General features: G+C 46.2%; 1 protein-coding gene across 1 annotated transcript in view; it reads left to right on the forward strand.

Moving 5' to 3' along the window:
* LOC138789168 (vomeronasal type-2 receptor 26-like) overlaps positions 1-18,542 on the forward strand; it is a 50,594-nt gene that overhangs the window by 2,667 nt on the left and 29,385 nt on the right. Inside the window, exons 2-3 of the mRNA XM_069967771.1 lie at positions 2,922-3,232; positions 7,186-7,477. Of these exons, the coding sequence (XP_069823872.1) occupies positions 2,922-3,232; positions 7,186-7,477 (603 nt within the window). The remainder of the gene's footprint in view (positions 1-2,921; positions 3,233-7,185; positions 7,478-18,542) is intronic.

Below are 18,542 nucleotides of genomic sequence, written 5' to 3' on the forward strand. Positions count from 1 at the left end.
GTACAAGAACACCCAATACTCAGTGTTATCACAGAGGTGGCCAAATAAAGCTTCATCGCATACATTTGTTGTGACCCCAGCAATTACCCTGGAAAGAGGAGGAGGAGCAGCAGAACATAATGACAGCACTGACAGTTGACGAGGCCTGGCTGGAAGACAGTCGTGTTTCTTCAGCAACATCATCACCAACAGGAGGAGCAGATGCAACACGGTGTTGTGATGGCTTTTTAACAGCAGCTACCATGGCCTTATGGTGACACATCATGTGCCTCTGTAAGGCTGTGGTGCCTATATTTGTGCCCTTGCCGCAGCTTACTTCCTTCTGACAAATGTTGGGTGAGAATTGGAAACATCCACCGCAACCTACAGCACCCTTCTGGCAGCAGGCCTAACTCTGTCCCATTTGGTAGCTGATGTTACGCTCTGCCCCCTAGGACCTTTTGACTGTCCCTCATCCCAGTGCGGCTGCTAGGCTACTCTTCCTCTGATGATGACCCTTCTCAACACCTAGCCCCCATGTTCTCTCCAATAATACATCATCATCTTTATTATCAGTTCTTCATCTTCCAGTTCAGCAGCACCATCCACCTGACACCACTGTCACCCCCCACTTTTCAGTGTCTCACTGTCAGCCATAACTTCTATCTCCACCAAATGTAAAAGTTGGCTGTCCTCACACAACTCCACCTCCTCCTCTCATGGTAGATTATCTCCATTTTTTTTGCCACAGCCTGGCTAGAAGCATCAGGGTCTTTCTCGTGACTGCTTCTTGTAGTCACAACCAGTCCACAACCTCCACACTCTTCATGCCAAGTTGCAGAGATGGACAACTGTTGGTGGCTGCTCCTGTTCCCACCACCCCTGCTATTGCTTATAGTAAGCCTAACCTAGCACAAGGGACTTCTGCTACTCGAAGCAACACCAAATATCCTGGCCTGTCCTGGAGATTTTTTTTTTAAGCCCACCATCTGCCCACTCTTTTGCAGCAAACCGTGAAAAACTCTGATTCCGCCCAAGTCCAAGTTTGACCCAGAAGTTTGGTATGCAGAAATTTTAATGAAAAACCTCACCATGTCTCTGCAAGTGCTAATGAAATCTTTCAATAAGTTTATTTTCTACTTTGTACTTTTATAATCTGAAATGATAATTTTCAATAGGTGGAGAAGATATTTTCCTCCCTGATGCTATGAGACCGGAGTGTAATATTAGGACACCGTGTATGATAGTGAGCAGAGCTGTGTATATAAGGGGGAGGATTCGCTCAGGCTGCAGTGACACTAAGATGCTGCACAAGTTACTGCTGGTCACTATGTCAGTCAATGGCGGGAGCCCTGGGCTGTTTCTTATTATTATAGGATGGATTATTTTATACCTTGTAACATCGTCTTCAGTTTCAACATCATCATTTTCTCTGAAATCTTTGCTCTGTGTGTTACTCCTGTGTGTGACACCTTGTGTAGTGACCAATCAGTCTCCAGCACCGACCTGTAGTCTCCAGATAGACACAGTGATTGAGGACTATGAATATGTAAAGGAGGGAGACATTATGGTCGGAGGGGTCGTCACGGTCCACGGTGTTTTAATATCTTTGCAAACAAATTTTAAGACATCTCCACCTGAGAAATGTTGTTTTTAGTAAGTGCCAGAACGAATGATATCAGGTACTAAGTCTTATTGCAGAAAGTGTTTGCATTGTCAGTGAGATCCCACAAAGAAATGGTTCAGTGTCCTGTGACCACGACATGACAACAACAACAAAAAAGTTGTACAAAAATTGCAAAAAGTTTTACTGCACATACACATAAGCACTGCACCATCTATGAGCCAAAGTCAGCACCTTGCCCCAGTCAATACTTGAGATGGTCCCGGAGGTCGGGGTGTGAGCTGGTGCTATAGCTAACAGCTCTTGTAGTTGGGGATTTTTAATTGCTTTTTGTTCTTAGGATTGATGGGATCATGAATGTATTTTTTGTATTTCTTGCTTATTTCAGTTCTCATAATGTGATTATCAATGAAGAGATCATATTTATTCAAACATACTGGTGTGCCAGTCAGCTGTTCTGTATACTTTATTCGTATGTTAGTATTGGGTCCTTTCGTTATAGAGACTGAGCACCCAGATATTCTGTAGATATTCAATCTGGGTGTCAGCAGTGGTGGGAAAGCCGGTAAAAGGTCAGTATACTGGGATGGTGTATTATCTGTATTATCTGGGATATTGCTTTCGTACACTGAGCACAGGAGTGTTGGGCAGCTTTACTGACCTGTTAGATATATATGCTATGTTCTCCTGAGATCAGGGACTCCTTCAGGTTACCCCTATTATCCAATCCTTCATTACCCTTGCACGTTCATGTCAGGTAACTCTGCTCTGACTCTACTAAGTAGAGATGAGTGAACAGAACACAGAACACAAACTCACATTCATTACTAACTTTGCAAAATATTTGGTTTGTTCTACCACCAAACTTTTTGCAAAGTTTGTAGCCAACCTCGTCCAAGATGGCAGCCACACATTTTAATAAATAAAAACGGCACTAAAACAGAACTAAATAGTGCTTTTGTGTGGTTCGTTTAAGGTTCAGTCGGGAGAAACCTGAACTGTGTGGCAACATTCGGCGAACCAACCGACAACATAACTTCATTTCATACCAGCCTGTTTACTCCATTGCCTACCAACTATATGACTCCATCTCCTACCAGTCTTGTGACTCAATCCCAAAACAGTCCTGTGACTTCCTCCCCTAACAGTGCTATGACTCCTTCTCCTACCAGTCCATTGACTCTATCTCCTACAGTACCAGTCCTGTAACTCCATCTTTACCAGTCCTATGACTCCATCTCCTACCACTCCTATGACTTCATCCAGTACCAGTTCTATGACTTCATCTCCCACTAGTCCTATGATCATCCCCTACCAGTCATATGACTCCATCATCTACCAGTCCTCTGACTCCATCTCCTACCAGTTCTATGAATTTATCTCCTACCAGTCCTATGACTCCATCTCCTACCAGTCCTATGACTCCATCTCCTACCAGTCCTGTGACTCCATCTCCTACCAGTTCTATGAATTTATCTCCTACCAGTCCTATGACTCCATCTCCTACCAGTCCTATGACTCCATCTCCTACCAGTCCTGTGACTCCATCTCCTACCAGTTCTATGAATTTATCTCCTACCAGTCCTATGACTCCATCTCCTACCAGTCCTATGACTCCATCTCCTACCAGTCCTATGACTCCATCTCCTACCAGTCCTATGACTCCATCTCCTACCAGTCCTATGACTCCATCTCCTACCAGTCTTATGACTTCATCTCCTACCAGTCTTATGACTTCATCCCTTACCAGTCTTATGACTCCATCTTCCACCAGTCTTATGACCCCATCTTTTACCAGTCTTATAACTCCATCTTCTACTATCTTGTTTTGCATTTATGAGATTTAAATTAAAAAAAACTGTGTGTAACTGTCAGAGTATGAAACATGAAAAGTCACAAAGAAGGTTGTGCCGCTGTTGGTGGTGATGGAGTTGTTGCTGCTATTGTAGGGAGTAGATATGAGAGATCTATGCCATCTTTCTCTGGTGCAAGCAAGCAACAGGGATTACAGCATCACTTGATAGGCCCTAATATTGGCTGATGAATGGTCAGTCAAGATCAAGTGAAAGCTTTAGTTGATAACATGGCACAGAATGCCTCCACTGCGATGGGCTTTTCTTCCAACAGCTTCTCTCCACTGAAACCATTGACTTCTCTGCTTCACCCCCTTGAAAATCTTCTGAACGCTTTGTGCCCCAGATGATGGAGCAATAGTTAATGTTCTTTGACGATGCTATATATATATGTAGGAATTATAGGTTCAGATCTAGTTCTAGTCTGCTGTTCAGTTTATACACAGCCTATGAGAGAGCTGCTTCACAGAGCCTGCTGACCATGTGCATACAGGCCGTGGTCTGCTGCCAGGAGCCTTGTGCGGGACTTCTGTCTTTTCTTTTTACTACTAGATGCAAGCCATGGACGACTAGAGCACTGTGTAGAGCTGCGGTGAGGACGGGACTAACCTATTACGCTGAGATACTGTCTTCTCTATTCATGCTACCTCAGAAGGAATCTACAAGAGTATTGAGATACCAGATTCTAAATCAGTTGTCCTGGACAACTAGCTCTTCCGCTAGGTGGACCCGTAAGTCAGCTGATGTCCTTTCCTGTGGATTCCAACTTTGTCTCAGGAAGCCCAAGCTGAGCCACTCTGCCAAAAGACCCCTGCAGTATTCTAACCTACTTATGCACTACAACCACAGTCTATTCCAACTAACTACAAAACTCTAAATAACTACCAGTATATTGTGATATCCCACCACTGGTGCTATCTAGAGCACCCAAGTAAGTTGTTCTCTTAGGCTAACAAGTGGGAGATGTAGTGTTGTATTTTTCCCACTAGGTGTCACCACTGTTTTTGTGTCTCCTATGCACGGCTGAAGAATTTTACGGGTTAATTCTTTTATACCATGTGCTTTGTGCTGACCACTCTCAAGTGTTCTTTCCTCTAAATCTGTCTTCTTTCCTCTGTCACACACACACTCAGCCCCACCACAGAAGGGTACAAAAACTCCCGTGTAGGCGGAAATTAGGAGTTAGTAGTTGGAGGTCTAAGCAAACAGACATGTGAGAGGCTAGCTTGTTACAATGTTATCCTACTATACACTACAGCATTTATGCAGTGCTAAGTTAACCTTAGGGGAGAGAAGCTACCTAGGATAACCCTTGCCCATGCCAGAAACCTCTCTAAAACCTGCAGGGCAATCTCCTGACACAAGAGGAACTGACCACAGTAGGACAAAGCTATCAGGGAAAAGGTCTATGTATCCTATTGTGCAGTGCAGGAAGACTGGGAAACCTCGGCAGCCTGCTACAAATAGATAACTGACGACTGGAGCTCGTATTACCCACCTAGGATGGGTACCTTGCAAACTTGGGGGCAAAGGCAGTTCAGAGCCACGATTGGAATCTGTGAAAACAAGTATCACTTATCTCTTCTTTCTACACACTTGTTCCGGCAGAGCACACTTACTGCTTGGGCAGGGTTCCTCTGGCATTTCCTCTCCTCTTTCTTCTCTCTCTACAAAGCACCTACGAGTACTGGATCTACTGTACTGTCAGCAATAACGTTTTTGTGATTTGCAATACTGTACGTGTTACATGCAATACTGTACGTGTTATGTGTTACGTAACAATACTGTAAAACTCAAACCTTATCCAGTAAAGTGTTCTGTTTTTATTCAACACACAGGACTGTCAAATCTGTAAGCACCTGTACCCACGCACACCACCAACACTTAGGTTATCTTTCCCTTTTCTGTAGTTGGCGGGTCTGCTACCGCTCTCGGTTACTGTGACAAGTGCCCAAGTGACCCTCAACACCCCCTGAGGTTACCGACCTTTGGGGACAGTAAACCGGCCAAGGCAGGTGCCTACATCACACCTATATACACCTACATCTTAGGTCCAGATTCCATCACAGAGAGGGACAATCCCTTAATAGTTCCCCCCCACCCCCATAGGGCAATCTAATGTGTTACAGCAGCGTAGATATTACAAATACAAAAAACTCAGAAGTAAAGTAAAGGCATTAAAGTTACAGTAGACAAATAAAAAAAAAAAAAATCGTACAAAGGTATGAAGGATAAAACAAGCTAAAGTATAGCGATTCTTGGTTTACTAAAACCCTGTGTCTCAAGTTGTCAATTGGCTTATACACCCAGCAGCTGGGCAAGGCTTAGATCTCTACACGACACTAGAGAAGCTTAAACTGAGGGATGGTCAGCATGTCCCACTCCTGGTTTACCTGGTGCCCGTGGGTGCTTCCAACCTTTCCAAAATCTGCCCCTCTGTGTTGCTGCTGCTCATCCACAGCCCATCCACCGCACCCCTGTGTTGCAAGATTCCTAAACAGTGCTAACTACTGGATGACCACCTAACTGGATCCCAACTATAAGAATAGTGTTGCATCACTAATACCAATATTAAAGCGGGAGAGAAATATAAGAGATAAAAGCTGGTGGAGGCACTACTGTCAAAATTTCCATCTGTTAGAGAGGGCTCTGGGTAGCAACAGGCTGAGAAGATCACCACCACAATTTAAGGGACCAGCATCCTGTCAGAAGGGAGGATGAGCATAGCCTCAATGTAGAAGAACTTCCCAATTGTGCTCAATTATGGCTTCTTCCAATTCAATTTCTGAGTTTCCAAATTGAACACCTGGACAGAGGTCCCCCTCTATGCCTTGGAGGTTCTGGTCTGCCCTGTAGCCAGTGTGCTCCCTGAAAGGGTATTTAGCACAGCTGAGGGTGTCATCACTGACAAGCGGGTCCGCCTATCCACAACCAACGTGGACGAACGGACATTACTAAAAATGAACATGACGTAGATCACAGACGACTTGTCAGACGCAGAGCCTGATTAAGATGTGAAAATCTGTGAAATGATGTGAAAATTATGTCAATGTTGGCTATTGCCTCCTTCTTGGTCTCTTCTTTCCTCTGCCATCCCCATCTACTCCTCCTTCTTCCCCAAATGGATGTCCTTGTCACCCTTCAAAATTATTAATTTATTTCTTTAAATTAAATTAAATTAATTGTATTTATGTCTTAATTTTTTTCTTTTAGATTTTTTTTTATCTTAACATTTTAAATACTTTCTTTATCTCATTGTTCCCATTGTACTTGCCTTGCTCTTACCCCTATTTTGGTTTCATTTCTAGACCCTTATGCTTTTCTACACTCATACAGTCATTTACAGTCATTTTTTTGGCCCAAAGTTCCTGTCCCCATTTACTTCAATTGGAGTCTGGTCCACACAAAAGTGCAAGTAAAAGCCTTTTTTTTTTCTTAATTTTTCAGGATTTGAAAGAACCGGTCAAACCCAAATATCTCTAGGACGGTTCATCACCTGCCATAACCTGCTCCTTTCCCTGTGCTAAATATTAATGTATTTCAATAAATCAGTTTGGCAGATTGTAGAAGGCATTTTTAAGAATTAATGACAATAATAAAAACAAAAATAGTAGACAAAATAAGATCTGTATGCCTGTCCAGTGGGATCACATCTGACCTGCAGTATTATATATTATATAACATATCAGATAGTTGCGTTGTCTAGAAATCAATCACTTTATTTTACAGTCCAGCCCTATATTACTACAAGAATCTGATGACCTTATTCTATTCTGTTGATGAAATCAATAAAGATCCTTCTATTCTACCAAACCTGACAATGGGATATCACATCTATGACTCCTGTGCAGATCCCAGGAAGGCCATAAAGAGCATTTTACAGATATTATCTGGTCCCGGACACATTGTCCCCAACTACTCCTGCACTCGGAAGAAGAAGGTTGTTGGATTTATTGGGGACCATTTCTCATTGACCACTTTACCTATAACGAAATTCCTGGGAATCTATCCCTACACACAGGTAAGTCTGTGGGACTCACAGGTATTCTGGCAAATTAAAGTTTGTTTCTTTTAACATTTTGTAATGTATAACTTTATAACATAACATAAAAGTGTTAAACCACTCAGCTCATCTGCTGCCACCAATAGCCCTATAAGTATTCTCCCCTTTCTACCATGCCTTGCCTGCGATATAGCCTAGTTTACTAGAGTTTCTTGACCTAGCGTTGCTTCCTGCATTTGTGTACTTGGTATTATGACTTCTGGCTTTTGGACTTGGACTATTCTCCTGGAGTACGTTTTGTACTGAGCTGCCCTCTTGTTAATGACTTGGACTTCTGACCCTGCTGTATTGTGTTGCCTTTGTCTTGTTTCTTGTTCCGTGTTCACACTTAGTAAGGATTAATGACCGCCGACCAGTTGTTTGCTGCCATTAGGGCTGTTGAGGCAATCAGGCAGGGACAGTGGGGCGGGCTCAAGCTTCTGCACCTGTCTTTTGTCTTCCTTACCAGAGACTTCCCCGATTCGGCACATCTGTTGAACCGTCAGTAGCTGACCGCCTCAACGATATTGTGACACGGATGGAGGGCATGGATTGTGCCATGGCGCACCTGTCACAGCATGTTTATAACCTGACCCAGTCAGCTACTCAATTGAGTATTCCAATGAATAAAAAATGTAGATGTTTTTTCCGCAACTGAGAGTGGGAAGTGTGTCAAAACTTTGGCTGCTCCACTCCGGTAATTCATCAAGTAATATATCAAGAGACACACACAGCAATTTCTTTTGACTTTTTGCACTAGATTTTACTGTATAGGCAGTTGTGAGACAGGCAGTGTGTATACACTGTATAAGCTGTTGTGAGACAGGCAGAGTGTATACACTGCATAAGCAGTTGTGAGACAGGCAGTGTGTATACACTGTATAAGCAGTTGTGAGACAGGCAGTGTGTATACACTTTATAAGCTGTTGTGAGACAGGCAGTGTGTATACCCTGCATAAGCAGTTGTGAGACAGGCAGTGTGTATACCCTGCATAAGCAGTTGTGAGACAGGCAGTGTGTATACACTGTATAAGCAGTTGTGAGACAAGCAGTGTGTATACACTGTATAAGCTGTTGTGAGACAGGCAGTGTGTATACACTGTATAAGCTGTTGTGAGACAAGCAGTGTGTATACACTGTTGAACCAGTTGTGAGACAGGCAGTGTGTATACACTGTATAAGCAGTTGTGAGACAGGCAGTGTGTATACACTGTATAAGCTGTTGTGAGACAAGCAGTGTGTATACACTGTTGAACCAGTTGTGAGACAGGCAGTGTGTATACACTGTATAAGCTGTTGTGAGACAGGCAGTGTATACACTGTATAAGCAGTTGTGAGACAAGCAGTGTGTATACACTGTATAAGCAGTTGTGAGACAAGCAGTGTGTATACACTGTATAAGCTGTTGTGAGACAAGCAGTGTGTATACACCGTATAAGCTGTTGTGAGACAGGCAGAGTGTATACACTGTATAAGCAGTTGTGAGACAGGCAGTGTATACACACACTGTATAAGCTGTTGCGAGACAGGCAGTGTGTATACCCTGTATAAGCAGTTGTGAGACAGGCAGTGTATATACACACTGTAGAACCAGTTGTGAGACAGGCAGTGTGTATACACTGTATAAGCTGTTGTGAGACAGGCAGTGTGTATACACTGTATAAGCTGTTGTGAGACAGGCAGTGTGTATACACTGTATAAGCTGTTGTGAGACAGGCAGTGTTTATACACTGTATAAGCTGTTGTGAGACAGGCAGTGTGTATACACTGTATAAGCTGTTGTGAGACAGGCAGTGTGTATACACTGTATAAGCAGTTTTGAGACAAGCAGTGTGTATACACAGTGTGTGTACCCACTGATAGTGTATACAGCTGTATACTGTGTGTGTGGGATAATACCTCTTATCTTACAACCACAGATTTGTGCAGTCTGCGTGTAGTGGAGGCGTTGACCAGCCCTTTATTTCTATTGTTGTAAAAACAATTATATATCTGGTATAAGGCTGTATACTGTAAGTGTGGGATAATACCTTTTAGCTTGCTACTACAGATTTGCGCAGTCTGAGTCCTGTGAAGGCATTGACCAGCCCTATATTTCTATTATTGTAAAAACAATTCTATATCCGATATATGGCTGTATACTGTTAGTGTGGGATAAGTTAAAAACTATCTGGGACAGCTAAATTGTATTAAAAAAGTTAAATGGCTATTAGAATATGTAGCGCAAAGCGAAGAGGACAGGGACGCGGAGATGCTGCCACGGTCAAGTGATTAAGGATATAGCGCGCACTTCAGAGGGTCATCCAGCATTGCACGCATCCACCATCCCTGACTTTAAAGGACAGTTGTGCAGGCGAGGCTTCACCAAGTGTTACGATGGATGGCGGAGAGTGCTTCCAGCCATTTATGCACTCACTCAAGTCTTGAGACTAGCCAAGAGTCTGACACTCATGTCTCCAAACCTGCACAATTAGTCCATCATAGTCATCCCACTCTTGCCCACTCCGAGGAGCTCTTTTCAGGTCCTTTTCCCCAAATGGACAGTGTTCAAATACTTGATGAATCCCAGGAGCTACCTGAGGATTGTATCTGTAGCAATGCACAAAATCTGGAGCATTCGCCATGTCCAGATGATTTTGCAGTTGTGGACGGGCAACCCGAAGTCATGAGGACTGACGATGAGGAGACCCAATTGCCGTTAGGCCAAACAGTTGACATGCCCAGTGTGCAGTGGGAGCAGTAGAGTAAGGAGATAGAGAAGGAGGGGCTGGACGATGAAGCGAACAACCAGACCTGGCAAGGGGTGATGTCCAGTGGGGAAAGTACCAAAAAAGGTGCAAAGAGATAGAGGGATGTCCAGAGGTAGAGGACAGACGAGTCAGCAAAGGCAAAACAGAGTAACGAGGACTGAAGCTTTTCCCCCAAAACAGCTAGTCATGCCAAGCTCCCCTCTTGATGTCACGCAGTTTGCAGTTCTTTTGTGTGGAGGTTTTTTAATGTTTGTGCGGATGACAAGTTGAGCGTGGTGTTCACGCTATGTCACTCCAAACTAAGTAGAGGCTCGGAGAGGAGAAACTTTACTACCTTGACCATGCGGCTTCACCTGGAAGCTAAGCACTTGGCGCCCGGCGTTGCTACTGTTGACTCTTCCCCTGTTCTCTCTGCAAGCGCTGCAGTCCAGACCACCAGCCAGGACACCTCGCCATCTGCCTGTGCTTTGGCCACTTTGGTGCCTTCTTCACCTTCCCCTTTGCCTGTGTCTACTGCTTCACCTGCATCGCCATGCGCCTCTTCACAGCAATTGTCCATCAGTCAGGCATTTGATTGCAGCCGTAAGCACTAGAGATGAGCGAACGTGCTCGTCCGAGCTTGGTACTCGATGGAGTATTAGGGTACTCGATGGTACTCGTTACTCGGACGAGCATCTTGCGATACTCGAGGAAATCTCATCATCCATTTCCTGTAAGTTTGCACGCTTTTTCGCAGCCAATAAACATGCAGGAGACTCTTTGGTACATCCTGCGATCACGTGGGACCCATACATGTCGATAGCAGCGATTGGTCGGCCAGATCAGATGACCCTGCCATATAAAACTGGGCGGGGGCAGTGCTTGCTTCAGACGCATGCTGTGAGAGATCAGGGAGAGAGCTGCTGCTGGTCAGGGAGAGCGTCAGTGTAGGATATAGCCTTCCAGTAGGCAGGGTATATACTAGCAATACAAACAAACAGACCTTTTCAGGGCTTAAAAGCTTTTATTAATACTATTACTACAGACTGCTGGCTGGGACTTGCAGTGCTGCTACCATGATTTCACCAGCACACTGTGGTGACCGGCTGCTGGCAGAAAGGGGGCATTAGGTGTTGCATACACACCCCTAAGAAGTGCTCAGTGTACTCCTTTACGATTTTGGGGCTGGTGGTCCTGGTGTACTGCACTGTATAGCTGGGAGTTGTAGTGCAGAACTTCACTGCTCATATTGTATTGGGGTGACAAAGCGTGTGTACAGTTGTTGCCCATACCAGATAGCACCATCAAGCCCCTCCCCCCTAAACTAGTGTGTACTGCACTGTATAGTTGGGATTTGTAGTGCATCCTGCATAGAACTTACTTCACTGCTCATTGTATTGGGGTGACAAATTGTGTTCAGTTGTTGCCCATACCAGATAGCACCGTCAAGCCCCCCCTAAACTACTGTGTACTGCACTGTATAGCTGGAATTTGTAGTGCATCCTGCATAGAACTTACTTCACTGCTCATTGTATTGGGGTAACAAAGTGTGTACAGTTGTTGCCCATACCAGAGAGCACCGTCAAGCCCCCCTAAACTAGTGTGTACTGCACTGTATAGCTGGGATTTGTAGTGCATCCTGCATAGAACTTCACTGCTTATTGTAAGGGAGTGTCACAGCATGTGTGTATAGTTCCGGCCAATACCAGATTGTACCGTACAGCCCCCTAAACTAGTGGGTACTACACTGTATTGCTGGGATTTGTAGTACACCTGCATAAAACTTCACTGCTCATTGTAAGGGGGTATCCCAGCGTGTGTCTAGGTCCAGCAACTACCAGATTGTACCGTACAGCCCCCCCTAAACTAGTGGGTACTACACTGTATTGCTAGGATTTGTAGTACACTACCCCTCAAGTGATGATCCCTTTGCATGAGACAATTGCCAGATCCTCAAGGATGAAAGTCAAATTCAAAATCAAAACATCGGTGGGAGGAGAGGTGGTGAGTCACATTATGCAGGGAATACAGTCAAATTGAAAATTGAAAGGGTGGTGGTGGGGGTAGAAGTGAGTAGTTACATTATGCAGGGAATGTTACCCCAACTGCTACAGTCAAATTGAAATTCAAAAGGGTGCTGGGGGTTGTTGGCTACTTGTTGACTACTGCTGGGCCTTAACTGGCACCCATGTAGACTACTGGTGTGCTTGCCCTTGCCCCGTTGTTGCTGGGCCTTAACTGGCACCCATGTAGACTACTGGTGTGCCTGCCCTTGCCTCGTTGTTGCTGGGCCTTAACTGGCATTCATGTAGACTACTGGTGTGCCTGCCCTTGCCTCGTTGTTGCTGGGCCTTTACTGGTACCCATGTAGACTACTGGTGCGCCTGCCCTTGCCTCGTTGTTGCTTGGCCTTAACTGGCACCCATGTAGACTACTGTTGTGCCTGCCCTTGCCTCGTTGTTGCTGGGCCTTAACTGGCATCCATGTAGACTACTGGTGTGCCTGCCCTTGCCTTGTTGTTGCTGGGCCTTAACTGGCATCCATGTAGACTACTGGTGTGCCTGCCGTAGCCTCATTGTTGCTGGGCCTTAACTGGCACCCATGTAGACTACTGGTGTGCCTGCCCTTGCCTCATTGTTGCTGGGCCTTAACTGGCACCCATGTGGACTACTGGTGTGCCTGCCCTTGCCTCGTTGTTGCTGAGCCTTAACTGGCACCCATGTAGACTACTGGTGTGCCTGCCCTTGCCGGTAATGGCCACTTTATGTTTTTTTATTTTCTAACCTTCAATTTAAATTTTAAAATCAAATCGACTTCAATTCAAGTGCAATTTTCAGTGATAATGGTGGATCCTAATTTAGCATCCTTGTGTTATCCATTTCAAACCATATGACCTGTGGATGTGATCCTGCGGGGGTTCTCTGCTGTCCTTTCATTTTTTATCTCGGGGCCTCTTAAGAAGACTGTTTTGTTCTTCTTCGTCCCTACCTTCAAAGAGATGCCTATCACGCACAACTGCATGAGGGTGTGAGGCTAAATTTAGCCATAATCCGGCTATTTTAGTTTTAGGCGCAGCAGCACTGCCGTGGGTAAGCGCCAGCAGGCGGTGCTCAAACTGCTTAACAGCACCTTCTAGCTTCCTTGGATGTTTTAGCCGTTTTGAAGGCAGGATTGAAGGCCCGCCGATCGTGCCCCCGCCAACCAGCCAGCTGTTTTATTTTAGTTTTTTTTGGTCTAGCTGTGGTCGGGGCCTCACCACCCCCGGTCGAGAGGCATCAGGTGTACCCTTGATGGTCACTGACAGCTGGCCTAGCCAGTTAGCTGTCAGCCCCCATGTTCGTGTGTAATTAGCAGTGAGCTTGGTTCCGTGTGACAAGGGGCGGAACCTGGTGGCGGCTCTGCAACTTGGCAGCCTCACACATGTACCATGCCTGGCCCACGTCTTCAACCTAATGTTGCTGCGGATCCTTAAAGCTTATCCCAATGTGGCTTACTTGCTCAACAAGGTGCACCGCATCTGTGCGCATTTCCGCAAGTCAACTGGCATCCATGTTAACTACTGGTGTGCCTGCCCTTTCATCCTTGTTACTGGGCCTTAACTGGCATCCATGTTGACTACTGATGGGCCTTAACTGGCATCCATGTTGACTACTGGTGTGCCTGCCCTTGCATCCTTGTTGCTGGGCCTTAACTGGCATCTATGTGGACTACTGCTGGGCCTTAACTGGCATTCATGTTGACTACTGGTGTGCCTGCCCTTGCATCCTTGTTGCTGGTCCTTAACTGGCATTTATGTTGACTACTGCTGGGCCTTAACTGGCATCCATGTTGACTACTGGTGTGCCTGCCCTTGCATCCTTGTTGCTGGTCCTTAACTGGCATCCATGTTGACTACTGCTGGGCCTTAAGTGGCATCCATGTGGACAACTGCTGGGCCTTAACTGGCATCCATGTTGACTACTGCTGGGCCTTAACTGACATCCATGTTGACTACTGGTGTGCCTGCCCTTGCATCCTTGTTGCTGGTCCTTAACTGGCATCCATGTTGACTACTGCTGGGCCTTAACTGGCATCCAAGTTGACTACTGGTTTTGGACAACACAGATTACTGGGTTTTCACACTCCTGGACCCTTGGTAGAAACCAAACTTTACCACTGTCATTCCTGCCGAAGAACGCAGTATGAGAGTCAATCAATATCAAAAGGCCCTGGTGCAGAAGCTAAAAATGTACTTCCAAACTGACACCACTAGCGCCAGAGGACGTAGTTCTGTGGGCCAAAGAGCGGGGAGAGGAGCGGTGGAGCAGGCAGCTTGTCAAGGGGCAGGGGAACACTCTCCAAGGCCTTTGACAGTTTCATGGCACCCTAGCAAGACTATGTCAACCGTCCCCAGTCTAGACAGAGTAGGGGAAAGCCTTCAAGAAGATGGTGAGGGAGTACCTTGTACACCATACCACTGTCCTTCCCGATCACTCTGCTACCTACAACTACTGGGTTTTAAAGCTGGATACGTGGCCCCAACTGGCGCTTTGCGCCTTGGAGGTGCTGGCCTGCCCTGCCGCTAGCGTGTTGTTAGAGCGGGTCTTCAGTGCAGCCGGTGCCATCATCACTGATAAGCACACCCACCTGTCCACTGACAGGCTGACATTTATAAAAATGAACAAAGCCTGGATTTTACCTGAATCCAACTGTTCACCCGGGGAAAGCAGCTGAACATGAAGATTCTTGGTATCTCCTCTGCTCCTCCTCCTCCTCTTCCTACAATTCTCAGCCAACTGCCAAGTTTTCTTCCACCATGGAGGGTCTGGCCTAATTATTGGGAGGCTCAATTGCTTCCTCACTCCTAATGGTTTTCTGTGTCCTCACTGCCATGCTCTGACGTCACACTACGTCTGCGGAGGAGCGGGACTGGTTGACTGGTGCCCGCCGATCGCGCCCCTGCCAACATGCCTGCAGTTTATTTATTTATTTTTTTGTAGCCGTGGCCGTGGCCTCACCATCCCTGGTCGAGAGGCATCAAGTGTACCCTTGATGGTGAGTGCTGACTGACAACTGGCCTAGCAAGTTAGCTGTCAACACTCGGGTTCATGACCACTACATATCCCAGCCCCTGGAGTCACTCCAATTTTTGGGTGGACTCACTTGTAATGGCTCTCTTTGTCTGTCCTAATTTTTGGGAGGCTCACTAGCTTCACTCACTTGTAATGGCTCTCTGTGTGCTGAATGCCATGCTGTGTCTGGCTTAGTTTTGGGGAGCCTCACTAGCTTCCTCACTCACTTGAAATGACTCTCTGTTTGTTCAAGGCCCTGCAGTGTGTGGCCTAGTTTTAGGGAGCCTCACTAGGTGTGCCTGCCCTTGCCTTCTTTTTGCTGGCCCTTAACTGGTATCCATGTTGACTACTGCTGGGCCTTTACTGGCATCCATGTTGACTACTGCTGGGCCTGCCCTTGCCTCCTTTTTGCTGGGCCTTAACTGGCATCCATGTTGACTATTGCTGGGCCTTAACTGGCATCCATGTTGACTACTGCTCTGCCTGCTCTTGTTTTTTTTAAATTATTATTATTTGTATAGCGCACACAGATTCCACAGCATTTCACCTATCTGTATTTTTTTGGGTGTGGGAGGAAACAGGAGTACCCGGAAGAAACCATACAACCTTTTTGCAGATGTTGTCCTTGGTTGTCTTTGAACCCAGGACCCAGCACTGCAAGGCTACAGTGCTAACCACTGAGCCACCGTGCTGCCCTTGCCTCCATGTTGGCTACTTCTGAGCCTTTACTGGCATCCATGTTGACAACTGCTGACTACTGTGGTGCCTGCCCTTGCCTGCATGTTGGCTACTGCTGGGCCTTAACTGGCATCCATTTTGACTACTGCCGACTAATGGTGTGCCTGCCCTTGCCTCCATGTTGGCTACTTCTGGGCCTTAACTGGCATCCATGTAGACTACTGCTGGGCCTTTACTGGAATTCATGTTGACTACTGCTGACTACTGTGGTGCCTGCCCTTGCCTCCATGTTGGCTACTGCTGGGCCTTAACTGGCATTCATGTTGACTACTGCTTACTACTGGTGTGCCTGCCCTTGCCTCCATGTTGGCTACTGCTGATCCTGCCTGGCCTCCATGTTAACTACTGCTGCTTCTGCCTGGCCTCCATGTTGGTTACTGTTGCTCCTGCCTGGCCTCCATGTTGGCTACTGCTGATCCCGGCAGTTCTCTGTGTGCTCAATGCCATGCAGTGTTTGGCCTAATTTTGGGAGACTCACTTTCTTCCTCACTCACTTTTAATGGTTCTCTGTGAGCTCACTGCCATGCTAGGTCTGGTATAATTTTTGGAAGGCTGACTGGCTACCACTTCTACCTTGTTCACTCTGTCCTCACCGCTATGCTGTGTCAGGCTGAATTTTTGGGTGGTCCATGATAAGCTACCTCTGTTTTAATGGTTTCCTGTATTCTCAATGCCATGCTGTGTCAGGCTGAGTTTTTGGGTGGTCCCTATGCCTACCTCTGTTTTAACCAGGCGGTTGCACAGAATTAGGCATAATGGTGCCATTATGCAGCCTCACAGGCATGCATACATGCTGCCCCTGCTGTTTCCTGTCCATTTCCATTGTGTTTCCATCAATTTCTGAGGTTGACAGGTTTTTACACAACCTTCTCTCTACCGAACTTGAGTCCCCTCAAAAAATGCTCGAGTGTCCTTTTGATTTCAATGGGGTTCGTTACTCGAAACGAGCACTCGTGTATCGGGAAATACTCGGCTCGAGTAACGAGCACCCGAGCATTTTAGTACTCGCTCATCACTTCTCCTGACAAATTTTTTGTACCTAGAAATCTTAGATAGGTAATGTTAAAGGAGATCCTTTCTTCACCCCTGGCGGGTCAGCCAGGTATAGCAGGAAGTGGTTATCTGTTGTCCCAATCATGTTGGTGGCCTTCTTTGCAAAAAAATTGCCAATAGTATGTGAAATCACATGAGACCTGTACTCGGGCTAAAACCCCTAGATCGTTACCGGAAGGGCTACTCCAACCCCTCCCTTGCCCCTGGACTCCATGGATTTTATCAAAAATCTTCCCCCTTCTCATGGTAAGACCATGATTTTTGAAATAGTAGACAGATTTAGTAAAATGTGTCACCTAGTAGCACTTAAGGAAACTACCTTGCGCAAGATGGCTCTGCGCACCTCTAGAGTATACAGCCACCCCCCTGATGACGGCATCTCTGGCCAACCAGTCCGGCTGGGTGCAGGGAGCATGCCACCAGCGTCCCTGATGACAGGTTGCTAAGGGAGCGGTGGCGCTTCTTATTGTGTAGCTGCGGCCGGAGCTTTACCAACCCCGGCCAAATAGTATCAGGTGTTTTGAGCGTTATAACACTGACTGGCGGCCAGCACTGCTAGTAAGCTATTAGATGTGTCCTGGGGCTGAAGTCTCAGCCTAATCATACCTGGGGCTGGGACTCCAGGCCCCACAAGTATCCTCCTCTGTCTACTGTGCCTTGCTTGCGATAGAGTCTAGTTTATTAGAGTGTCTTTACCTAGAGTTGCTTCCAACATTTGTGTACTTGGTATTCTGACTGGCTTCTAGACTATTCTACTGGATTACATTTTTTACTGTGCTGCCCTCTTGTTTCTGACTTGGACATCTAACCTTGCAGCATTCCGTGTTCACACATAGTAAGGATTAGGAAATGTCGACCAGTTGTCCGCTGCCATTAGTGCTGTTGAGGCAATCAGGGAGGAACAGCAGGGCAGGTTCAGGGCTGCACCTGTCTTTTTTTCTTCCTGGTCCCATATCCTGACAACAATATAGCATGAGAAAAGACATTACACTGGAGGGTGAACGTAGGGAACTGTCTGTGCCAGTAGTGCCTCAGCCTCCCCTGATGTCTACATAATACATGTTACCATTAGAATAGACATTACACTGGGGGAGCTGTCCCAGACGACTATATATCTTATTCCGTCATAAGTTATTTTTTTACACTCCTTTGTCTGGACCTGAGTTGGAATTATTGCCTTTGATGATAACATTGGAAAAAGGGAAGCCAGTTTACTGAGTACACAATCTGGCACCAAAGGGGTAAAGTTTGCATGCATTGCATACACACTTAACCCTTTGGGAGCTAGACTAATTTTACACTGCACCCATACCAGCAAGGAAGGGGTTAAGTGACCCCATTCCTTGCTGGGATGGATGCAGTGCGGGGGGGGGGGGGGGGGGGGGGGTTAGCAGAGCTTTTTACTCACTGTCAGGACAGGCGAGGTAGGGACAAGACATGACAATGAGCCCTAGAGCTGAAGCCCACCCACCG

This window comes from Dendropsophus ebraccatus, chromosome 4 (genome assembly GCF_027789765.1).
Source record: "Dendropsophus ebraccatus isolate aDenEbr1 chromosome 4, aDenEbr1.pat, whole genome shotgun sequence".
Taxonomy (NCBI): Eukaryota; Metazoa; Chordata; class Amphibia; order Anura; family Hylidae; genus Dendropsophus; species Dendropsophus ebraccatus.